The sequence below is a fragment of the Harpegnathos saltator genome, unplaced genomic scaffold (assembly GCF_003227715.2).
Source record: "Harpegnathos saltator strain DR-91 unplaced genomic scaffold, Hsal_v8.6 scaffold758, whole genome shotgun sequence".
Classification (NCBI taxonomy): domain Eukaryota; kingdom Metazoa; phylum Arthropoda; class Insecta; order Hymenoptera; family Formicidae; genus Harpegnathos; species Harpegnathos saltator.
This window is the reverse complement of record NW_020230602.1, coordinates 750201-775044: the sequence shown is the minus strand read 5'-3', so window position 1 is coordinate 775044 and position 24844 is coordinate 750201. Positions and strand designations below refer to the sequence as shown.

General features: G+C 40.9%; 2 protein-coding genes across 3 annotated transcripts; one reads left to right on the top strand and one right to left on the bottom strand.

Moving 5' to 3' along the window:
* Window positions 1-402: 402 nt before the first annotated feature.
* On the top strand, window positions 403-5121 carry LOC105186043 (major centromere autoantigen B). The gene is made up of 4 exons (XM_025306166.1): window positions 403-823; window positions 1769-2369; window positions 2790-4057; window positions 4153-5121. The coding sequence occupies exons 1-3, from the start codon at window positions 661-663 to the stop codon at window positions 4042-4044; spliced, it is 2019 nt and encodes a 672-aa protein (XP_025161951.1). The 5' UTR covers window positions 403-660; the 3' UTR covers window positions 4045-4057; window positions 4153-5121.
* Window positions 5122-18547: 13426 nt separating this feature from the next.
* Window positions 18548-20162, bottom strand: LOC105185441 (thymidylate kinase). Of its 2 annotated transcripts, XM_011144955.3 has the most exons (4): window positions 19788-20162; window positions 19149-19308; window positions 19000-19036; window positions 18548-18934 (listed from the first exon to the last, which is right to left on the bottom strand). In XM_011144955.3, exons 1-4 carry the CDS (start codon window positions 19915-19917, stop codon window positions 18809-18811), a joined length of 453 nt encoding a protein of 150 aa, XP_011143257.1. In that variant the 5' UTR covers window positions 19918-20162; the 3' UTR covers window positions 18548-18808. The 2 variants fall into 2 exon arrangements, with proteins under 2 accessions (XP_011143257.1, XP_011143256.1); XM_011144954.3 differs by having other exon boundaries at window positions 18552-19308; window positions 19788-20154.
* Window positions 20163-24844: the final 4682 nt, after the last annotated feature.

The following is a 24844-nucleotide window of genomic DNA, read 5'->3' as shown; positions in this document are numbered from 1 at the left end:
CATTATTCGCGAGTCTCGGGGCGTTTTTCTCGCGCGGATCGTAATAAGCGGCTCAGAAATATCACCACGCCTCGCGGTGGCCTCGCGCGCGGCTGCAACTTACATTTTATAACGCGCTCGCTCGGATGTGATATATCTCTCGTTTAAATCGAGGAGCTGAATTAACCGAGCGTAACCCGGCCGCGGAGGAGAAACGCGCGCAAAGTGAGTTATATTGCCGCGAGGATTTTCTACCGGCTGTCAGAGAATCTGAGCGTCTCCGACGCAGGCGAAGCCGGATTTTGGACTTAATTCGCCGATGTAAAAGACCTCACGGTCATCCCTCCATTATTCCGTTCTCGCGTTCGTACTTTCACGAGAGTGTGTTTCCCGTCGCACTCGCGTTTTTCCGTTTATCGCGCCCTCGTGCACCACGGAATTCACGAGGACAAGAGAAAAGAGAACGCGGTCGAGGTGGCGGCGCTTTTGAATCGCGTCGACGCGATTTCTCGCGTGCAAACAAGCGCGAATCGTCCAGTGCGTCCCCGTTCCGTCCAGCCGAACCCTCACCTCTCATCCATCCCGACCCGTCAATTGCAAACCTCCAGCCGAACGAAAAATCCGCAACAGTCTCCCCGAATCCGGCGAATCCGAAGCGCGCAACAGTCAAAGGAGTACTCGATGATGTCGCGAGAATCGCGCATCGACCGCGATCCGATCATAAAAACGATCAAGGACAACCTCCTCAGATGGACCTGCGAGCGGCACGCCGCCGACTGCCCCCTCGACAGACATCTTCTACGTGACAAAGCCTTGGAATTGGCTGGCGAATACGGACTGACCGGCACGTATCCACGAAATCTTCCTGCGTCCTTGAAGAGCTTCGGCACGAAATAACGCGTCTTGCGTCTCGGGGGTTAATGCTGCCGCCCATGAGAAGGGCAAGTCTCCCTCGTCCCCTGCGCGAAGGGATAGTCGACCCGAGGGATAACAGCTCGTCTCTCGATAGCGCCGAACGATCTCGTGGACGTTCCAGGACAATGCTTTTTGCACTTCAGGACATTTCGTATCGGCCCTTTGTACAAATCCGCCAAATAATTCAGCGGTCCTGCGTCTCCCGGTTGCGACGACTTTGAAGAACGATCGGACCTGAGGATATTCGGCGTACTGGAGAACTCGAAACAGGCCGCGCAAAATTATCAGAAGCGTTTTAAAATACCTATACCTATGTCAATTAATATATAGCATTAGGATGATTGAGAGGTCTTCTCCCATAAACACTGAATAGGTTTTGATACAAAATAGTTTTCGAAATAGAAATGTGCCGACAATTAAAATGTGTACTTTATGGGAGAAGACTTGTGGACTCGAGAAGGGAAACCTCTGCGGAATATAATGAATTTTAGTTGACATCAATTGATATTAGATTGATTCAAAAGTCTTTTCTCACAAATAGTCAACGAATCTTTCAACGGACGAAGTAGCTTTCAAACAGAAATATACGAAGAAATAAGAAATAAATTTATCACACCCGAGAAAATAAAATTATTACACTCCTGTCGGATGTAATAATTTTAGTCGATACCGCGATTAATATTACGAAGTTTACACAAAAGTGTTTCCTCAATAAACATTAAACAAGTATTAATAAAAGATAGAGCAGATCTCAAGTGGAATTATGCCGACAAATGAAACGTATATTTCGTGGAAAAAAATGTTCTCGTGTACTCGAGGAGGAAAGACTACCGTAGTCAAGCTAATTTTAATATTCTAACTTCCGGGGGGTCAGGCTTCAAATGCTCCGACAGATGGCTGATGTGTTTCTTGAGGAAGCACGGCTTTTCCCTCGACCCGAACGACTCGTCCGGGCCGATCTTCGACAACTACCGATTCTGGATCGACGCGATACGCTCCGTTATCATGCAGTACAAGCACGAAGACCTCTTCCATTTGGACGAATTAATCATGTACTCCGACGTGTCGCCCGCGGGGGTCTCGGCAGCGATGTGTCACGCGGCGCGCCAGGACGCGCCCCTGAAGAGAACGACGGTGCTGATGTGCTGTAACGCCGCCGGCACCGAGAAGTCACCGCTCTTAATCTGCGGCACTTATCCCACCGTGTTAATAGGCGAAGACCACGTGTACACTCACAGTGAGGACGCTTCGATCAGCGACGACCTCTTCAGGGAGTGGCTGAGCCGGCTGAACGATCATATGTCGCGCGGTGAACGGAAGATCCTGCTGCTGTTGCACAGGGATCGGGTGAGCGCCTTCCGAGGATTCGAGCTGAGCAACGTCCGACACATCTTCTTCCCAGAGAACTTCCCGCCGCTGCTGAGGCCCTTAAAGAGAGACGTTTTCCACTTCGTCAAGATGATCTACCGTAGCAAGTATGCTCGCGCGCGAGTGTTTCGCTGATTGCCTGACATCACGAGGAGATGCGACGATATTCACAGGCCGGTATTCATAGCCGGATCTCATGTTTAAGATATTCTCAAGTTCATTTTATGATTTTTTATGCGGACGGTCTCATAGCTGAGCATTTGAAGATGAACTTAGAACGATCTCAGATATGTGATGAAACTATGAGTACCGAATTTTGGTTGGTTATTAAGCTCGCGATAGCAGCGTGAGACGACCCTGTGGTCGTTCCAGAAGGATGCATTTTGCGCTCCAGGGCGCTTCGCGTCTACTCACGGAGAACCATTCGCGATTCGCGGGTGTTTCCTCTCAGCAAGGAAGCCGTCGGTGCTGCCGACGACTTAATTATTCCGACGATTGCGAGGAACTATCGGAAATATTTGTCGCAGGTATGTGGAGGGGATCAAGAAGCACGGGCACGGGTGGAACGTCGAGAACGTGGTGGAAAGCTTGCTGGAAGCCTGGCGGAAGGTTCCGCGCACGCTCATTATCGCCAGTTTCCAGCGGACAAGCTTCAGAACCGACGATTGCTTCCTGGAAATCCATTGTGACGCGTGGGAGGAGCTAGAGGCCGGTATGTCCTTCGAGAGATTCGTCACGTTCGACGACGATCTTTCGACGTCGCGAGAAGAGCGCCGGTCTTCTGGTCACAATTACAACTTGAGAGCCAGAGAAGACGTCATTCTAATCGACGATAAACTCGACTCGGGGAGAAAGCTTCCAGTCGAAAGAATCCACGACGAGTCACAGGCGGACGGAGACTCGAGGAGGATTCACGGGAAAGCGGACGTTCATCGGAAGAAAGGAAGAAGCTCGTTGAAGAGATCGCGCGACGAAGTTCAATCGAACGAAGACCAACGCGATGCGACGAGTAACACGAAATCGGGCGATGACAATGCGATCGCCATTCTTACTCCGGAGTCGAAGAGCAACGAACAAGAGGTTACTCTCGCTCCGTCTCCAGCGAAACGTCCGAGGATAATCAGCATCGAAACGTTCCACGTGGCGAAGAAACGGCGAATGGACTCAGCACCGGCGAGCACTCAGAGCACCGTCGTCTCCGAAGACTTCGGCCCGACTACATCGAGAATGAACGCAGATCACGTTCCTCAGTTACTCAACGTGATGGACCACCAGGAGCTGAGAAGTAGAAACATTGAGACTTCGAACGGCGGCAAACAGCGATCGATGGAGGAGTTCTCGCAGCGAGTCGATGGCTCGAACACAAGCAATCTCGCGCCGCAACAAGTGTTTGACGACATTTCCGCTGCTGATTCAGCTACGGGAAAGCTGAATACGTCGGTGGTTTCCGGAGTCAGCCCGAGAATAGAGACTGAGTTGAGCGATACTACGCCAGCGGCGAGCGAGAATCAGGACCATTCCTCGCGGCCATCTTCGAAGAGAAGACGATCGTGTTCCGTCGAAGAGCCGCAGGATCATCGTGATGACGGTGAACCGGACAGGAAAAAGTCCAGGCCCGATCCCGATTGGGCGAAGCAGTACGAGACGACGTTCGTTTTCGGCTCGCCCGACGTCGCAAGAACTGTATCCACTGCGGCCGCCGAAGACGCGCAGCAGCCAAAGCCGAGGCGACCGTGCGAGACGCAAAAGAGTGTCTTCACCATAAGACCCAGGAAGGATTAAAGAAGGGATCCGAGTGAGTGAAACATCGTTCTCACATCTCTACGATAGAAGATAAATGAAGCGGGTAAATGTGAATAATAGGGAATAACGCCATTCTTTTTCATTTAGACCGATCGTAGACCAGATCGCGGTGTAGATCGTCGAGCAAGTCCTTCCAACGGGAGTCTAACCGGAGAGGATTCAATCTTCGCGGAAGAATACGCGAAATTGATGATACCGCGAAGACGTTCGATCGTTGTGTGCGATAAATAAGTTTCCAAAGTGACACGAAGCTGTGCAAGACTGTCGTTGTAAATCTTTCATGCAATACCTCCTCCCTTCTCCACCGACTCATTAATCAATCAACGCACTCATGTAGATTATTCATGAATTATGATTGGTAACGGGGTGATCTCGGTGTCGATTATTGAGAAAAGCTTGATGGAAAGAGAGAAAGGAGAAATCCAAGCAAAAGACATTCGCATCCAGCAAATTGCGGACACAGATTTGCAACCCGATGTTCTTCGCACGGCACCTCGCAGTCTCTCGAGATATCAGCCGGAGGCGCGCCGGGCGAGCAACACGAAACTTGACTTACGGTCTAAGCGAAGGTTAATAGTTTTCCCGGTAATTCGCAAAATCGTCCCGCTCGGCGGAAAATTACGTCGTTCGTCCCGGAATCATCAATTCCAGCTGGAAGCTCTATCGCACGTTTCCGCCGGATTTCTTCTCTTCTCTCCCCACCCCCTCCCTCCTCCCACCACCAACCCCATCGCAAACCATCCTCTCTCCGCTCTCCTTTCCGTCAGCCGGATGCAATTTCTCCGGGTCGTCGTTTCCGCGACGGGGGCGAAACAAAGTTGCGGCCCTCCCGCTCGTAAGGGAGAAGTGGATCCGTAACAGGTTCCGAAGGAACGATTCCCGGACGGCCCTTGAATAATGCGACTTGTATATCGCGCCGGCGTCTCGTCGTATGTGAGTGATGCTAAAGGATTTATAGCGTGTCGCCACAGGCCTGTAATAATTCACAGTCGGCGCCGCGCCGGAGGAATCTGACGTTAGAGCGATACTTTGAATTATCTCGGTAGATGAGGGAAGAACGATGCATGACGAAAATGAAAACGAGTTTGAGATAACGAAGAACTACACTTTTTTTTTTTTTTACGCGAAAGCAGAATTTTTGCGTTCCCGAAAAATTCCCGTTTTATCCAGAAAATTCCGTTTCACGTCCAAATTTCGCTCGTCATTCGGAATATTCCAAGGGAGATTATTGCTTATCTCTGTGTAAGGAGTATTTTGTTTAAACTAAGAGAGTAATTTGCCGGATGTAAAACAAGAAGCTGGAACGATCGTAAGGACAAACGGTTTTTAACATTATTTCTTTCATTCCTGTATTTCGGTGTATTCCGCACGACGCGCGGCACACAACGTAGTCAGGTTTCCCCTTTAATTAGATTATGCGTTACGCCGTTAAATTCCCTCGTCGATGTAATTTTATTTTTGTCGCATCGCAAAGGGGCGGAACCTTTCCGGTTTTTAGCGGAGTCATAGACCGTCACAGATCCATCACCGCCTACTTGAATTTTTCACAATATCGCTGTCGCGCTGACGTAATTTGGTGATGTAAGTTACGTGAATATACCCTTCAGAAATAGAGAGGCGGCTATATATATGAAGACATGAGTTTAATACGCTCCTAGTTGTACGATACGCGGCAGACGACATCATTGCGCACAGTACGTGTCCCGGTCGGCGGACGAGATGCAATTTATCATCATGCAGCCTTAGCAGCCGTCGTCGCGCTCAACATAATCGATTTCCGTTGCGCCGTGCGCGTTATCATTCGTGGATATGAACGTCGTAGATTCTGAGTAGTATTTTCGGGACGCGGATGAATTCCCGTGCCCGGAAAGAACATTCAGGTTTGTCTTAAAGACAGTGTCCGTGGGACGTCCTGAAATTCCAAGAATTCATGAAATTGTTGGAGGAACGACTTTTACCACATCTTTAAGAGTTCTCATGTTTCGATTTGTAAAGTCATTTCTTCGGGATGTCTTAAAGAAACATCTTGCAGACTGCGACTTTCGTATTGCCTTAATGTGGATCTAGATTTGTAAAACGAGAGATTTATATTCGGGTCAAGATGTATTATCAGCATCAATATATTCAAGCCATGGTATATTATCAGCATCACAATGGACAGAATTGTCTGCGGAACTGTGCTTGCAGGTATATTAAAAATGCATGACACAGTCTATAAGGTACACTTGACTCAGTCTGGACACTCCGCATAACACAAGGGAAATACTGAACCTGAAGACATTACCGACGGAATATTGAAAATTTTCTGTAAAGTTTATCTCTTATTAGTTGCACAGAATTAAAAAAGCTTTCATACGATACGAGCAAAATATTACTTCACATACAGAACACAATGTTTCTGTTAAATTTAATGAGCATTAGATATTCGGAGAACATCCATAATTTCACTAGATGTTTATCTCTATAATGGATGTCACGTGAACATCCAATGGTCATTCATATTATATTCATTATGAATATCTGTGTAAAAACACTCCATATCATGGATGTTTCATAAAAATTCATTATATACGTGTAATGTGGAACTCTTATGTTTACTTTAAGGCATTATTTATAATTTTTATGAATATAAAAAGAATCTTAATTGGGAATGTATTGAATCATATTTAGGGATATATAACAATTTGATATATTTCTAATAAATATTTATCTTATACATTCATACTTGATAAAATTTCATATTTAATAAAAATTCATACTCGATAAAACTATTCCCAATTAACGATAAAAGTATTTATGTAAAAGGAATTATAGTATTGAGTAATATACATAATTTCCATACAGCCAGTGCAGCGTATTATATGCAAGAGGATGCATTAGCATCGTAATAGTAAAATTTTCATATGTGTAATTTGCAATTGAAATATTGCTATCTTTATGAAATTATACGATTTATTTCTCTACAAGTAATTGCTTCAGAATTAATCAGTTTAATTATATTAATTACTTTACCTATAACATACAATAAAATATATATTATGTGTAAACTAAAAAATAAAAATAGAATGATATAAAAGTGTTGGCTGGGATCATAGTATCATCTAGCAGAGTTATTAAAATATGTCTTATGTCACCGACGAGATACTATAAAGACGGTTGGCCTTACGGGATTTAGCGTACCAGAGAAATTTCGCTGTGCACTAGCGCACTCTTAGGAATATCGTGGCCGAAATATGAAACATAGCTCGAAATAAGCATGGATGGTAACAGATATGGAATAATGGAAAAAAGGTATCGGAAGATATCAAAGACTATTAATACAGAAAACAGGCCGAACATGTATATGTGTATATTTCTTAGAATTGCAAGACGTGAGAAAATTTAGAATAATTTTTATTTAGAAATTTTAGATAATTTCTACTTTAAATATATACACACGTTGGCATTCCTAAGTTAATAATTTGAAGTTGAAATAATACTAAAATTGTAATCCGAAACACATATATAGAGTGTTTCACAAATTTCTGCACATTTGAGACTCGTAATAAAATCACTTTTGGCAATACTTATATATAATTAAAATAAATATTATTATATTATATATAAGTTGCGGGAGTCTCAAGGAGCGCAGCACCCAGGCGCCATAAACTTGTCAACAGCACGTCGCCCCTGACATCATCACCGTCATTGTCCGTGTTCATTGTTGTCACTCACATAGCTGTAGCATTAGTGTAAATACTGAAAAGAGAGAATATTCGTATTATTATCGTTGGCATAGCCAGTTTCACTGGAGATTACTTTCAGTATATGTAACATTATACCTATGTTAAGAATATCATTATTATAATCAATATGTAGCTAGCTCTGCACCTACCTAAGGAGATAAATTTTTTCATTTCCATTTACATGAATGTATGTATATATAATTTACTTGTATATTGTACAATATATTTTTAAGAAAAATATAATTATTTTATGCATTCATGTGCTACATGTACATATTTTATACCTTTATATTTTTATTTATTTTATTATTTTATTTTATTAAAACAAATGTAGAAAAAAGTAATAAGGGATAATAAACAAAAAATTTAAAGTATTTTGTATTGCTGCGCTATTTCCTTCATTATTCACAATATCTATATTATCCACATGATCAACATCCACATCCACTACATCCGCATCCACATGCACAGCATCCACATTCCCATCCATATATATTTTTCATTTCTTTATTCTGGAATCTTGTACAACATTCTAGAAACTTCTAGAACGTTCCAGAATCTTCTAGAATATTCCGAAATATTCTGGAAACCTGCGCAACATTCTAGAAGTTGACAACATTCTAGAACGAGGCTGCGGGGCAGCGGCGCCGGCGCGAGGCGACCGAGCCGAGCGACGGCGCCGCTGCTGCGCAGCCTCATTAGTTTTGCTACCAGCCGCGGGGCGGCGTCGCCGTCGCTCGGCTCGGTCGCCTCGCGCCGGCGCCGCTGCCACGCGGCCTTATTAGCCTTGCTATCAGCCGCGCGTCAGCGTCGCCGTCACACGGCTCAGTCGCCTCGCGCCAGCGCCGCTGCCGCGCGGCATCATTAGCTTTGCTACCAGCCGCGCGGCCTCATTAGCTTTGCTACCAGCCATGGGGCAGCGTCGCCGTCGCTCGGCTCGGTCGCCTTGCGTCGGCGCCGCTGCACCGCGGCGTCATTAGCAGTGCTACCAGCCGCGGGACAGCGTCGCTGCCGCCATCATTTTTGTACCATACCATATACCATATATGGTTGATGGACCATCATTTTTGTACCATACCATATACCATACATGGACGATGGACCACGATTTTTGTACCGTACCATATACCATACATGGTCGATGGGATTATCATTTGTATCATACCATATACCATACATGGTCGATGGACCATCATTTTTGTACCATACCATGTACCATACATGGTCGATAGGACCATCATTTTGTACCATACTATATACCATACATGGTCGATGGACCATCATTTTTGTACCATTACATTACTGATGTACATTAACAAATATATACGATAAACAATTTTATAGCTTGCAATGTATTTTATAACTTTGTACTTAGGTCTTTTAAATAAATAACTTTTAAATAAATTGTAATTTTATTACATCACATTTGTAATATATTCTACCAATGGTATTGATAGCTTTTGCGTACACCACGTGATCGGGTAAAATAGATTGTAAATATTATATTTTTAAAAGCGCGACGTATATCAACAAATATATACGATAAACAATTTTATAGCTTGCGAAGTATTTCATAACTTTGTATTTAAGAATTTTAAATAAATAACATTGTAATTTTATTATATTACATTTGTAATATGTAAAAGTATGTAGTTCTTAAATAAAATAAACACAATATTTATTATTCAAACACGTGTTTGTTATTGCATTCCTTTTAATTAATATCCTTTGTTTAGTAAATATCCTTAATCATACTTAAAAAAAGAAATATTCCTGAGTTCTTCTAGCCATTACCGCGCACATTATATTCTCTTGTTACAAAATCGAGAAATTGGAGAATTCCAGTTTTCCGCATTTTCGAGTTTCCGTAATAGGGAAGCATAATAACCGAAGAGGTATTCGAACGACTTCCTCACTCATTATATTCTCCTGTTACAAAATCGAGAAATTGGAGAATTTCAGATTTCCGCATTTTCGAGTTTTGGTAATAGGGAAGCATAATAACCGAAGAGGTATTCGAGCAAGTTCCTCACTCATTATATTCTCCTGTTACAAAATCGAGAAATTATAGAATTTCAGTTTTCCGCATTTTCGAGTTTTGGTAATAGGGAAGTATAATAACCGAAGAGGTATTCGAACGACTTCCTCACTCATTATATTCTCCTGTTAGAAAATCGAGAAATTATAGAATTTCAGTTTTCCGCATTTTCGAGTTTTGGTAATAGGGAAGCATAATAACCGAAGAGGTATTCGAACGGCTTCCTCACTCATTATATTCTCCTGTTACAAAATCGAGAAATCGGAGAAATCTCAGTTTTCTGCATTTTCGAGTTTTGGTAATAGGGAAGCATAATAACCGAAGAGGTATTCGAACAACTTCCTCACTCATTATATTCTCCTGTTAGAAAATCGAGAAATCGGAGAAATCTCAGTTTTCCGCATTTTCATGTTTTGGTATAAGGATAGCATAATAACCGAAGAGGTATTCGAACGACTTCCTCACTCATTATATTCTCCTGTTAGAAAATCGAGAAATTGGAGAATTTCAGTTTTCCGCATTTTCGAGTTTTGGTAATAGGGAAGCATAATAACCGAAGAGGTATTCGAACAATTTCCTCACTCATTATATTCTCCTGTTAGAAAATCGAGAAATCGGAGAAATCTCAGTTTTCCGCATTTCCAAGTTTTGGTATAAGGAAAGCATAATAACCGAAGAGGTATTGGAACGACTTCCTCACTCATCATATTCTCCTGTTAGAAAATCGAGAAATTGGGGAATTTCAGTTTTCCGCATTTTTGAGTTTTGGTAATAGAGAAGCATAATAATCGAAGAGGTATTCGAGCGTCTTCTTCATTCATTATATCCTTCTGTTACAAAATAGAGAAATTGGAGAATTTCAGATTTCCGCATTTTCGAGTTTTGGTAATAGGGAAGCATAATAACCGAAGAGGTATTCGAGCAAGTTCCTCACTCATTATATTCTCCTGTTACAAAATCGAGAAATTATAGAATCTCAGTTTTCCGCATTTTCGAGTTTTGGTAATAGGGAAGTATAATAACCTAAGAGGCATTCGAACGACTTCCTCGCTCATTATATTCTCCTGTTAGAAAATCGAGAAATTGGAGAATTTCAGTTTTCCGCATTTTCAAGTTTTGGTATTAGGAAAGCATAATAACCGAAAAGGTATTCGGACAACTTCCTCACTCATTATATTCTCCTTTTAGAAAATCGAGAAATTGGAGAATTTCAGTTTTCCGCATTTTCGAGTTTTGGTAATAGGGAAGCATAATAACCGAAGAGGTATTCGAACGACTTCCTCACTCATTATATTCTCCTGTTACAAAATCGAGAAATTGGAGAATTTCAGATTTACGCATTTTCGAGATTTGCTAATAGGGAAGTATAATAACCGAAGAGGCATTCGAGCGGCTTCCTCACTCATTATATTCTCCTGTTAGAAAATCGAGAAATTGGAGAATTTCAGTTTTCCGCATTTTCGAGTTTTCGTAATAGGGAAGCATAATAACCGAATAGGTATTCGAACGACTTCCTCACTCATTATATTCTCCTGTTACAAAATCGAAAAATCGGAGAAATCTCAGTTTTCCGCATTTACAAGTTTTGGTATTAGGAAAGCAGAATAACCGAAGAGGTATTCGAACAACTTCCTCACTCATTATATTCTCCAGTTAGAAAATCGAGAAATTGGAGAATTTCATTTTCCGCATTTTTGAGTTTTGGTAATAGAGAAGCATAATAATCGAAGAGGTATTCGAGCGTCTTCTTCATTCATTATATCCTTCTGTTACAAAATCGAGAAATTGGAGAATTTCAGTTTTCCGCATTTTCGAGTTTTGGTAATAGGGAAGCATAATAACCGAAGAGGTATTCGAGCAAGTTCCTCACTCATTATATTTTCCTGTTACAAAATCGAGAAATTATAGAATCTCAGTTTTCCGCATTTTCGAGTTTTGGTAATAGGGAAGTATAATAACCGAAGAGGCATTCGAACGACTTCCTCGCTCATTATATTCTCCTGTTAGAAAATCGAGAAATTGGAGAATTTCAGTTTTCCGCATTTTCGAGTTTTGGTAATAGGGAAGTATAATAACCGAAGAGGTATTCGAACGACTTCCTCACTCATTATATTCTCCTGTTACAAAATCGAGAAATCGGAGAAATCTCAGTTTTCCGCATTTTCGAGTTTTGGTAATAGGGAAGCATAATACCCGAAGAGGTATTCGAACAACTTCCTCACTCATTATATTCTCCTGTTAGAAAATCGAGAAATCGGAGATCTCAGTTTTCCGCATTTTCGAGTTTCCGTAATAGGGAAGCATAATAACCGAAGAGGTATTCGAACGGCTTCCTCACTCATTATATTCTCCTGTTAGAAAATCGAGAAATTGGAGAATTTCAGTTTTCCGCATTTTCGAGTTTTCATAATAGGGAAGCATAATAACCGAAGAGGTATTCGAACGACTTCCTCACTCATTATATTCTCCTGTTACAAAATCGAGAAATCGGAGAAATCTCAGTTTTCCGCATTTTCGAGTTTTGGTAATAGGGAAGCATAATAACCGAAGAGTTATTCGAACAACTTCCTCACTCATTATATTCTCCTGTTAGAAAATCGAGAAATTGGAGAATTTCAGTTTTCCGCATTTTCGAGTTTTGGTAATAGGGAAGTATAATAACCGAAGAGGTATTCGAACGACTTCCTCGCTCATTATATTCTCCTGTTAGAAAATCGAGAAATTGGAGAATTTCAGTTTTCCGCATTTTCGAGTTTTGGTAATAGGGAAGCATAATAACCGAAGAGGTATTCGAACAACTTCCTCACTCATTATATTCTCCTGTTAGAAAATCGAGAAATCGGAGAAATCTCAGTTTTCCGCATTTCCAAGTTTTGGTATAAGGAAAGCATAATAACCGAAGAGGTATTGGAACGACTTCCTCACTCATTATATTCTCCTGTTACAAAATCGAGAAATTGGAGAATTTCAGATTTCCGCATTTTCGAGTTTTGGTAATAGGGAAGCATAATAACCGAAAAGGTATTCGAGCAAGTTCCTCACTCATTATATTCTCCTGTTAGAAAACCGAGAAATCAGAGATATCTCAGTTTTCCGCATTTTCGAGTTTTCGTAATAGAGAAGCATAATAATCGAAGAGAATATTCGAGCGTCTTCTTCATTCATTATATTCTCCTGTTAAAAATCGAGAAATTGGAGAATTTCAGTTTTCCGCATTTTCGAGTTTTGGTAATAGGGAAGCATAATAACCGAAGAGGTATTCGAACAACTTCCTCACTCATTATATTCTCCTGTTAGAAAATCGAGAAATCGGAGAAATCTCAGTTTTCCGCATTTTCAAGTTTTGGTATTAGGAAAGCATAATAACCGAAGAGGTATTCGAACGGCTTCCTCACTCATTATATTCTCCTGTTAGAAAATCGAGAAATTGGAGAATTTCAGTTTTCCGCATTTTCGAGTTTTGGTAATAGGGAAGGATAATAACCGAAGAGGTATTCGAACAACTTCCTCACTCATTATATTCTCCTGTTAGAAAATCGAGAAATCGGAGAAATCTCAGTTTTCCGCATTTCCAAGTTTTGGTATAAGGAAAGCATAATAACCGAAGAGGTATTGGAACGACTTCCTCACTCATCATATTCTCCTGTTAGAAAATCGAGAAATTGGGGAATTTCAGTTTTCCGCATTTTTGAGTTTTGGTAATAGAGAAGCATAATAATCGAAGAGGTATTCGAGCGTCTTCTTCATTCATTATATCCTTCTGTTACAAAATCGAGAAATCGGAGAAATCTCAGTTTTCCGCATTTTCGAGTTTTGGTAATAGGGAAGCATAATAACCGAAGAGTTATTCGAACAACTTCCTCACTCATTATATTCTCCTGTTAGAAAATCGAGAAATTGGAGAATTTCAGTTTTCCGCATTTTCGAGTTTTGGTAATAGGGAAGCATAATAACCGAAGAGGTATTCGAACAACTTCCTCACTCATTATATTCTCCTGTTAGAAAATCGAGAAATCGGAGAAATCTCAGTTTTCCGCATTTTCGAGTTTTGGTAATAGGGAAGCATAATAACCGAAGAGTTATTCGAACAACTTCCTCACTCATTATATTCTCCTGTTAGAAAATCGAGAAATTGGAGAATTTCAGTTTTCCGCATTTTCGAGTTTTGGTAATAGGGAAGCATAATAACCGAAGAGGTATTGGAACGACTTCCTCACTCATCATATTCTCCTGTTAGAAAATCGAGAAATTGGGGAATTTCAGTTTTCCGCATTTTTGAGTTTTGGTAATAGAGAAGCATAATAATCGAAGAGGTATTCGAGCGTCTTCTTCATTCATTATATCCTTCTGTTACAAAATCGAGAAATCGGAGAAATCTCAGTTTTCCGCATTTTCGAGTTTTGGTAATAGGGAAGCATAATAACCGAAGAGGTATTCGAACAACTTCCTCACTCATTATATTCTCCTGTTAGAAAATCGAGAAATTGGAGAATTTCAGTTTTCCGCATTTTCGAGTTTTGGTAATAGGGAAGTATAATAACCGAAGAGGTATTCGAACGACTTCCTCGCTCATTATATTCTCCTGTTAGAAAATCGAGAAATTGGAGAATTTCAGTTTTCCGCATTTTCGAGTTTTGGTAATAGGGAAGCATAATAACCGAAGAGGTATTCGAACAACTTCCTCACTCATTATATTCTCCTGTTAGAAAATCGAGAAATCGGAGAAATCTCAGTTTTCCGCATTTCCAAGTTTTGGTATAAGGAAAGCATAATAACCGAAGAGGTATTGGAACGACTTCCTCACTCATTATATTCTCCTGTTACAAAATCGAGAAATTGGAGAATTTCAGATTTCCGCATTTTCGAGTTTTGGTAATAGGGAAGCATAATAACCGAAAAGGTATTCGAGCAAGTTCATCACTCATTATATTCTCCAGTTAGAAAACCGAGAAATCAGAGATATCTCAGTTTTCCGCATTTTTGAGTTTTCGTAATAGAGAAGCATAATAATCGAAGAGGTATTCGAGCGTCTTCTTCATTCATTATATTCTCCTGTTAAAAATCGAGAAATTGGAGAATTTCAGTTTTCCGCATTTTCGAGTTTTGGTAATAGGGAAGCATAATAACCGAAGAGGTATTCGAACAACTTCCTCACTCATTATATTCTCCTGTTAGAAAATCGAGAAATCGGAGAAATCTCAGTTTTCCGCATTTTCAAGTTTTGGTATTAGGAAAGCATAATAACCGAAGAGGTATTCGAACGACTTCCTCACTCATTATATTCTCCTGTTAGAAAATCGAGAAATTGGAGAATTTCAGTTTTCCGCATTTTCGGGTTTTGGTAATAAGGAAGTATAATAACCGAAGAGGTATTCGAACGACTTCCTCGCTCATTATATTCTCCTGTTAGAAAATCGAGAATTTGGAGAATTTCAGTTTTCCGCATTTTCGAGTTTTGGTAATAGGGAAGCATAATAACCGAAGAGGTATTCGAACAACTTCCTCACTCATTATATTCTCCTGTTAGAAAATCGAGAAATCGGAGAAATCTCAGTTTTCCGCACTTCCAAGTTTTGGTATAAGGAAAGCATAATAACCGAAGAGGTATTGGAACGACTTCCGCACTCATTATATTCTCCTGTTACAAAATCGAGAAATTGGAGAATTTCAGATTTCCGCATTTTCGAGTTTTGGTAATAGGGAAGCATAATAACCGAAAAGGTATTCGAGCAAGTTCATCACTCATTATATTCTCCAGTTAGAAAACCGAGAAATCAGAGATATCTCAGTTTTCCGCATTTTTGAGTTTTCGTAATAGAGAAGCATAATAATCGAAGAGGTATTCGAGCGTCTTCTTCATTCATTATATTCTCCTGTTAAAAATCGAGAAATTGGAGAATTTCAGTTTTCCGCATTTTCGAGTTTTGGTAATAGGGAAGCATAATAACCGAAGAGGTATTCGAACAACTTCCTCATTCATTATATTCTCCTGTTAGAAAATCGAGAAATCGGAGAAATCTCAGTTTTCCGCATTTTCAAGTTTTGGTATTAGGAAAGCATAATAACCGAAGAGGTATTCGAACGACTTCCTCGCTCATTATATTCTCCTGTTAGAAAATCGAGAAATTGGAGAATTTCAGTTTTCCGCATTTTCGAGTTTTGGTAATAGGGAAGTATAATAACCGAAGAGGTATTCGAACGACTTCCTCACTCATTATATTCTCCTGTTAGAAAATCGAGAAATCGGAGAAATCTCAGTTTTCCGCATTTCCAAGTTTTGGTATAAGGAAAGCATAATAACCGAAGAGGTATTGGAACGACTTCCTCACTCATTATATTCTCCTGTTAGAAAATCGAGAAATTGGGGAATTTCAGTTTTCCGCATTTTTGAGTTTTGGTAATAGAGAAGCATAATAATCGAAGAGGTATTCGAGCGTCTTCTTCATTCATTATATCCTTCTGTTACAAAATCGAGAAATTGGAGAATTTCAGATTTTCGCATTTTCGAGTTTTGGTAATAGGGAAGCATAATAACCGAAGAGATATTCGAGCAAGTTCCTCACTCATTATATTCTCCTGTTAAAAATCGAGAAATTATAGAATCTCAGTTTTCCGCATTTTCGAGTTTTGGTAATAGGGAAATATAATAACCGAAGAGGCATTCGAACGACTTCCTCGCTCATTATATTCTCCTGTTAGAAAATCGAGAAATTGGAGAATTTCAGTTTTCCGCATTTTCAAGTTTTGGTATTAGGAAAGCATAATAACCGAAAAGGTATTCGAACATCTTCCTCACTCATTATATTCTCCTGTTAGAATATCGAGAAATTGGAGAATTTCAGTTTTCCGCATTTTCGAGTTTTGGTAATAGGGAAGCATAATAACCGAAGAGGTATTCGAACGACTTCCTCACTCATTATATTCTCCTGTCACAAAATCGAGAAATTGGAGAATTTCAGATTTCCGCATTTTCGAGTTTTGGTAATAGGGAAGCATAATAACCGAAGAGGTATTCGAGCAAGTTCCTCACTCATTATATTCTCCTGTTAGAAAATCGAGAAATTATAGAATTTCAGTTTTCCGCATTTTCGACTTTTGGTAATAGGGAAGCATAATAACCGAAGAGGTATTCGGACGGCTTCCTCACTCATTATATTCTCCTGTTACAAAATCGAGAAATCGGAGAAATCTCAGTTTTCTGCATTTTCGAGTTTTGGTAATAGGGAAGCATAATAACCGAAGAGGTATTCGAACAACTTCCTCACTCATTATATTCTTCTGTTAGATAATCGAGAAATCGGAGAAATCTCAGTTTTCCGCATTTTCAAGTTTTGGTATTAGGATAGCATAATAACCGAAGAGGTATTCGAACGACTTCCTCACTCATTATATTCTCCTGTTAGAAAATCGAGAAATTGGAGAATTTCAGTTTTCCGCATTTTCGAGTTTTGGTAATAGAGAAGCATAATAACCGAAGAGGTATCCGAGCAAGTTCCTCACTCATTATATTCTCCTGTGATAAAATCGAGAAATTGTAGAATTTCAGTTTTCCGCATTTTCGAGTTTTGGTAATAGGGAAGTATAATAACCGAAGAGGTATTCGAACGACTTCCTCACTCATTATATTCTCCTGTTAGAAAATCGAGAAACTGGAGAATTTCAGTTTTCCGCATTTTTGAGTTTTCGTAATAGAGAAGCATAATAACCGAAGAGGTATTCGAGCGACTTCTTCACTCATTATATTATCCTGTTAGAAAATCGAGAAATTGGAGAATTTCAGTTTTTCGCATTTTCAAGTTTTTGTATTAGGAAAGCATAATAACCGAAGAGGTATTCGAACAACTTCCTCACTCATTGTATTCTCCTGTTAGAATATCGAGAAATTGGAGAATTTCAGTTTTCCGCATTTTTCAGTTTTGGTATAGGGAAGCATAATAACCGAAAAGGTATTCGAACGACTTCCTCAATCATTATATTCTCCTGTCACAAAACCGAGAAATTGGAGAATTTTAGTTTTCCGCATTTTCGAGTTTTGGTATTAGGAAAGCATAATAACCGAAGAGGTATTCGAACAACTTCCTCACTCATTATATTCTCCTGTTAGAAAATCGAGAAATCGGAGAAATCTCAGTTTTCCGCATTTCCAAGTTTTGGTAATAGGAAAGCATAATAACCGAAGAGGTATTGGGAAAACTTCGCAGCCGTTCAGGCCCCAGCGCGACCTAATCGATCTAGCAACTATTGTTGGCTTACGGGAGGTGTGACGAGGCAAATCACGAATAGTGGCGCGTGTCTTTTCTCTAGCCACGCACCGGCAATAGTTGCTAGCTGTATTATCTTGAGCGTAGGTATAGCAGTCGGTATTATCATCGTTCTTCAATTACCTCCAGTTCTGTTGGGGTGCCTTTGGTCAATACGAAAATTTACTTAGGGTTGACAGTCTTTATATTACCTTGTCGGTGCTTATGCTCAGTAGGTTTATATCTCGACTAAATAAAGTTTGAGTCTTGGTGAAGGTGGGAGAAAACTCGTTACTTAAAAATTCTCGCTAAACCACTACTAGCTTTTCACTGACTAGCCAGTAAAGTTGTTTAATATAGTAATATTTGATCTTGTATATAGAGTAAAATGAGTTTATTTATTTATTCATACAACTTTCCACAAGAACTGTTCAACAGTTCTTAACAACTTTTAACATTTTTTATTTGTCCCTATATTCTTACTAATTAATTAATTAGTATTTATGTGCTATTTTTTCAAATAGAACATGATTTAGAATTAGAATATTATGAATAAGTACAAAGCCCATAATCATAGAAATATTAATGCTATAAAAACAGGTATTTAACGGAGAAGCAACGGCTTCAACAGTTCTTATAGAGGTAGCAGATGAAATATATCGCTTAAAAATATAATTTTTTTCAGTAATAGAAATGTAGAATATATCAAAAAGTAGAAAAATACAAATTTGTCAATACATTTAACTATTCAGTAACTCTATTCTTCGAAACTGAACCTCTTGGATGACTGATAGTGCTTTCTTCAATATCTCGCCGTGTATTGTCAATACATTCTGGTCAGCATCCACTGTCATCCATGTGTCATCCTTTAATTTTTCGTAATTAGCACTGACACGCACTTGAAGATCATTTTGTTCGAATCTCTCCTCACCCCAGTTATTGCGCAGCTCTTGCTGATGTTTCGACACCTTGAGTAGCATCACACAGTCAGGTTTTGGCAATCCTAAATCTGGCTGTTTGCACCAATTCAAGCATCTACCAGTGTTAGCAGCTGTATATGCAGTTCCGGAACTGGCATACCTGTCAATCACCAAAGTAGTACCAGACAAAAGCATCTTCTCTATGTCCTCCTTGCATTCCCATCGATTGGCAGAAAATAACAAGTGAGCTGCCTCAGGTGGAATGTTTATTTCTTTTGATAAGAAACCATTTAGCAAGCCTCCAATAGGAGTGTTCCTATCTGTAAAAAAAATATATATCTTTATTAAAATTTACATGACAATCTTTCTATCTTCTCTTCTCAATCTTATCAATTTTAGAATTTATTTCTATACATTCAAGTTTTATTTCTATTCAGATAATTTCAACAGCCATGGAAAGAAAAAATTATTATTCGCAATCTATTTGTACCGAATTATGACCCATCATTTTTAAATCATGCGACATAACTTATTGAATTTGCACACGCGCTATCACATTTAACATAACCTCTGTTGATGCAACACTTGTGGTAGGAAGTGCAGCAAGAAGAGAAACAATGCGAATTATAATTGCAAAACTTTGAACTTTTCCTCCGTTGCAAAGGCAATGTCAATCATATCGTACACATAGATAACGAATTCACACCGATCACCAATTTGAAGCTGTCAACGAAGTTATTTCCCATGCAATGTAACATAACCTAACATATGACGGATGATTAAATTATTCGTTACTTACTGGGAAAAGCGCTCGCCTTTGTGGGAATCGATCTCTCATTCAAGGCATTCGTCAACAGCTTCACCTGGGTCGACTTGCCGGCTCGGTCACAACCCTCTAAGACAATTAATGCGCCGCGTTTACTACACATGATATGCTGTGTGTGCGTACGTTACACTACCTATGTATATCGCAGTTTCATCTTATAAAGCCAGGTTCACATTATCGCGGTAAGCCTGGAGGAAAATTTCCAGTCGAACATCATCGCAACAGCGTGTTCATTATTTTCATCGAATCGAATTTTATCTTCGCACTTTTTCGACGTAATTTCACCGCACACCATTTCTCCAACGGCATGGCGAAATAGCGACTCCTAATAGGACGCTGCGAAACAAATGTCGATGTTCGCAATGGCGTTTAGGTCAAAGTTTAATTCGAACACGTGAGATATATCACGCGAGAATGTTATTCACTGCCACTTTAATTACCGACGTGTTTCATCGAAAGTATGAAAAACAATTGATCAGACGATGATTCAATATTGCAAAACGAAAATGAAATGAAGCTGACTTTCTCGCGATTAAACGGAACTGCGGTGTAGTGAGTGAGATATTTTTTAAACTTACCATATCGGTAAAATATTGTTCTTCCAACAACAGAGAGAACAACAATTCCAACAACAATTGAGAGAAAATAAATAAGTGTAATTAACAGTAATAGTAGAAAAAGAAATCTCAGGCAGGGACGGTCAGAGTGAACACTCGTTCGAAATATTTTAACACATTATTTTATTTAGTTTTTTTTCTTAAAAAAAGAATGAACTTGAAATTGTCGTCGGGTTACTTTTTTTGGATTCTGGCGAGTAATGACTGGGCATTGTTTTTCGAAGCGACGGTACACACTAAGTTGCAAATTAAACTAGCTATTTATATATATAATATTTATATATAAGAAAGGTTCTTCGCGTCTCTCTCGTTTACAGCATAATACATCAGTTATAATGCATAATTACGTCTTTGCGTATTCTCCTCGTAACTCTTTCTCTCTTTCTCTCACACGCACACACACTCACACACAATCTTTCTCTCTCTTTTTCTCTTCTTACACACACTTGCATTCCTTCTTCTTTCGTTCCCCCTATCATTCACTCTCTTCATTTGCACTTGTCAGATGTCGGTATTTTCAAGGGCTAAAGGATTACGTTATATATCTTCACACACGCAATACATCTTCTTTCCCTCCCTCTCTCTCTCTCTCTCTCTCTCTCTCTCTCTCTCTCTCTCTCTCTCTCTCTCTCTCTCTCTCTCTCTCTCTCTCTCTCTCTCTCTCTCTCTCTCTCTCTACCATACACTTTCTCTCGTTCTCGCAGCGCAACACGTGGATCACTGGCAGATTATGTTCCACGTGCGCAGCGTACTTATTTTTCCTGAAGAAGAGAAATAACACACAGTCGTGGCGCGCGCGCGTCGTCACGTGGACTTCCGTTCCGACGCATCGTATTTCCGACAGATAGCATCGTATTTCCCTTCCGACGTAGATTAATCAGTAAACGCTCGAACGCAATCCGGATTACGAAATACACCTGGCGGCTCTGCTGCAGACAGATTCCTCGACGAATTTACGCAGCCGGCAAGTCCAATCTGCCGCAATTCGCGCCGCGAACTTGCAATCTCCCGCAGAGCGAAGTTATTCGAGAAGAATCCGGCTGAAGAATCATCCGTTTGCCGCGCGATCGCGAGGTAAAAATAAACACGTCGGCGTTAAATCGTTTTATTATTAAATTACGCGACTGAGAGCGCGTCGTGGAATTTCCAGCGCGCGCGAATCATCCCAAACTCGTCGAAGAATCCGTTCTCTGAAGGGAGATACCGTCGCTTATTCGCGTATTCGCGTCGAGGAACGCGACGGGCTCGAAGGAGAGACACCCGACGCGGCTCTGGAAGAGAGAAGAAACGGTTCTTCCGGCGGTTCCTCGACCTCTCCGCGACCGGCCGGATATCCACGCGTCGAGCTCAGCGTGACGCGCGCGAGCGCACAAGAATTATTAATTATTAATATTAGTATGTATAAAGGTACAATATCTCTTTCGCCCGATCCCTTCTTAGAGAAAAAACAAACGTTTAGTGTGTTTCTCGCGTATGTATATGTTTCTACATGTATGTATAAGTAATATACAGTAAGTTTACAATGTGGCGGGAAGCACGACGTCTCGCACGCGGACGCGGCGACGCCCGCGAGATCTCTCCGACCGCGAGTCTTTCCCCATGTCGCTGATTTCCCCGTCGATTCTCTTCCGACGAAGTCGGCCGGAGGATTAGGCTTGCGACACTTTTCCGCCATGTGTCTCGCGACGCAGCTCGTATCTAGTGGGAGAATTCGTTCTTCGGTCATTCTCAGAAGATACTTTCCTGTTGGCTGCGAGTTGCGTCGCGGAATCAATTCAAGTGAAAAAAGTATCGCGTCTTCTCAGCCTCTGACTGTATAACTGGGGGAAAGCAACGGGACGGGCAAGAGAGAGAGAGAGAGAGAGAGAGAGAGAGAGAGAGAGAGAGAGAGAGAGAGAGAGAGAGAGAGAGAGAGCGAAGAAGCGATCGAAATTCGCGCCTCGAACGATCGCACGCGTGCCAAACATCGGACTACCGCGTGACCCGCCGCGCTTCCGCGTTCGCAAAACGTGCACCGCCTGAAGGCTTGTCCGGACAAACTCGCGTTGAATCGAAATGTATTATGCGTGTGCATAAGAAAATCGAGCAGTCGTAATTCGTGAAAGGATGTCTTTACATTAGACACGCGCGATTGGCCAGTTTCCTCGTGCAAAGGTATCGCAGGCGATTACGCGAGTTCGTCTGGGCGAATATCCTTGACTCCTTCGTCCTCCGTTCGTCGAGCGCGCGCGCGTATATTCCCTCTTTAAAATTAGTTTATTCAAAGTTAAAGCTTTCAATGAGATTTTTTTCACTTTTTTCCGTCTTTTTTACATAATGCTTGTAACAACGGCACGCAGTTATCAAAGTCACGAACTCGCCTCGCGCGGGCTCACGGCTCGCGCTCTCGCGTCTCGCGCTCGAGCGTTCCAAGAGCGAGCGCGTCGCGGAATCGATCCTTCGCGGACGTCCTTGGATCAAGAGTGCCTCGCAAGTCGGTTTTCTTTCTTTCGTTTGCAATTGTCCGCCCCCGTCGCGACTCGTGATCTGATTGCTGACACTCGACACCTGTAACGTGAAACGAACGATCGCTTTCAACGCTGAACGAGAGACGCGAAGGACGAGTCTCTCTCTCGCGGACATGCAGCGACGCCACGTACTTCTTGTCTTCTCTTCTCTTCTTCTTCGTTCATCTTCGCCTTTCGTCTAATCGCTCGTCTCTCGCGTATGTATTCGTTGAAATATCTGCGCGCGATACACGCACACTCACACGCACCACACGCAAGCATGCACACACACGCACGCACGCACGCACACACACACACACACACACACACACACACACACACACACACACACACACACACACACACACACACACACACACACACACACACACACACAGACACAGCCAGCCGTGACTGGTTCCCTACTGCCTCGTCAATCTGTTCTGGGTTTCCGTTTCTTCGCGTTCTCTCCTGCTCTTCCTCGCTTTCCTACGTGTTTTCTCACCTCGTTTCGTTTTCTCGATCTGTCCTTTTGATTTCTAACAATCGTCCGTGAAACGACGACGACGATGACGACGACGACGTCGCGCAGACGTCGCGATGATCTCGTTCGGATGGAGCTGGGCAATTAGTTTTGTAATTGGCAACAGTCTCTGGTATAAAATCAGAACAAATCGGTACGCATCGGATAAGATACTAGAAGTCTGGGTGATTTTGCTATAAACGCTCGAATGGCAATTCCGAGCTGATAAAATGGAAGTGTAAACTAAGAAACACAAGTAACACACGAATTAGAGGATAACTTCAATTCGAGCATTCGTATTAAAAGTATGAATTAAACAAATATGACGGATTAGTTGTTGCGCCCAGCTACCTCCTTGTGTTCTCATCGAGTGCTCGATGAAGACTAACGCGACTCGAAGATCTTCACGATACGACCCTGAGAGGAAGCCTCGATTGTTCTCTAATTTCTCCTCTAATCTTCTTCGCGTTTCGCGTATCCTAGTTTTGTGAATGTGTAATATTAAGGCAACTCTTGTTACTAATTAATGATTCACGGTATTATCAGTATTTCTTGCCGTTCGCGTTCCGTCGACATCCCACCGCCAGTTAATCGCGCGCGTTTCGCATGAAAAAGAAGCGTTATCCTCCTCGGTTTTTCCAACGCGAGGCTACATCCGGACGACGCGTGCACGCGTGTCGACGATACGTCGGGAGACTGGCGAATTGATCCTTTCTGCTAATTCGGAGCACATCTATACTTTCATACCGATTATTATTATTATTATTATTATTATTATTATCATTATTATTAAATTCAACTCCCATTTGCGGTAAAGAACTAAGAAGTCTGAAAACGATATTAAATTTTTTTCTTATCGACTGACGTTGTTATGAGAATTTAACTAACCGAGAAGGAGGAAGCACAGTGAAAAATTTTATCTCGTTCTGATTTGCAACTTTGATTTTAACGAGGATCTTTGTGCACCGACACCGGAAACGACGTGCGGAAGCATACTGACCTGAAGAAATTGACGTTCTGCGATCCCGTCCTGCACACACATATACTAAACTTCGTACCGCGGCTGCACGCGCATGACTTAATTAGACTCAGACTCAGATCAACGAGTATTTGAAATTTCCTTTCTCTCCCGCTCTTTCTCTCCCTCCCTTTCTTTCTCTCTCTCTCTCTCATTCGCTCTCTATATAATTTTATATTTATAATATGTATATTTGTATACATATATATACGTATATGTATATACGTATATATACACATACACACACACACATATACATGTATGTATGTATATATATATATATATATATATATGTGTATGTAATATTTATATACTGTATCGACAAGATTTCGATTATTTGCAAAAGTATGAAACTCTACGGAGCCTCGGCGCCTCGGTGCCGAGAG

Coding starts and splice junctions, on each gene's coding strand:
- LOC105186043 (XM_025306166.1), top strand. CDS start 661: ATGATGTCGCGAGAATCGCGCATCGACCGCGATCCGATCATAAAAACG. Junction 824..1,768: donor TGGCGAATACGGACTGACCG/GCACGTATCCAC, acceptor CCGGGGGGTCAG/GCTTCAAATGCTCCGACAGA. Junction 2,370..2,789: donor AAGATGATCTACCGTAGCAA/GTATGCTCGCGC, acceptor TATTTGTCGCAG/GTATGTGGAGGGGATCAAGA.
- LOC105185441 (XM_011144954.3), bottom strand. CDS start 19,917: ATGTGTAGTAAACGCGGCGCATTAATTGTCTTAGAGGGTTGTGACCGA. Junction 19,309..19,787: donor AAAGGCGAGCGCTTTTCCCA/GTAAGTAACGAA, acceptor TTTTTTTTACAG/ATAGGAACACTCCTATTGGA.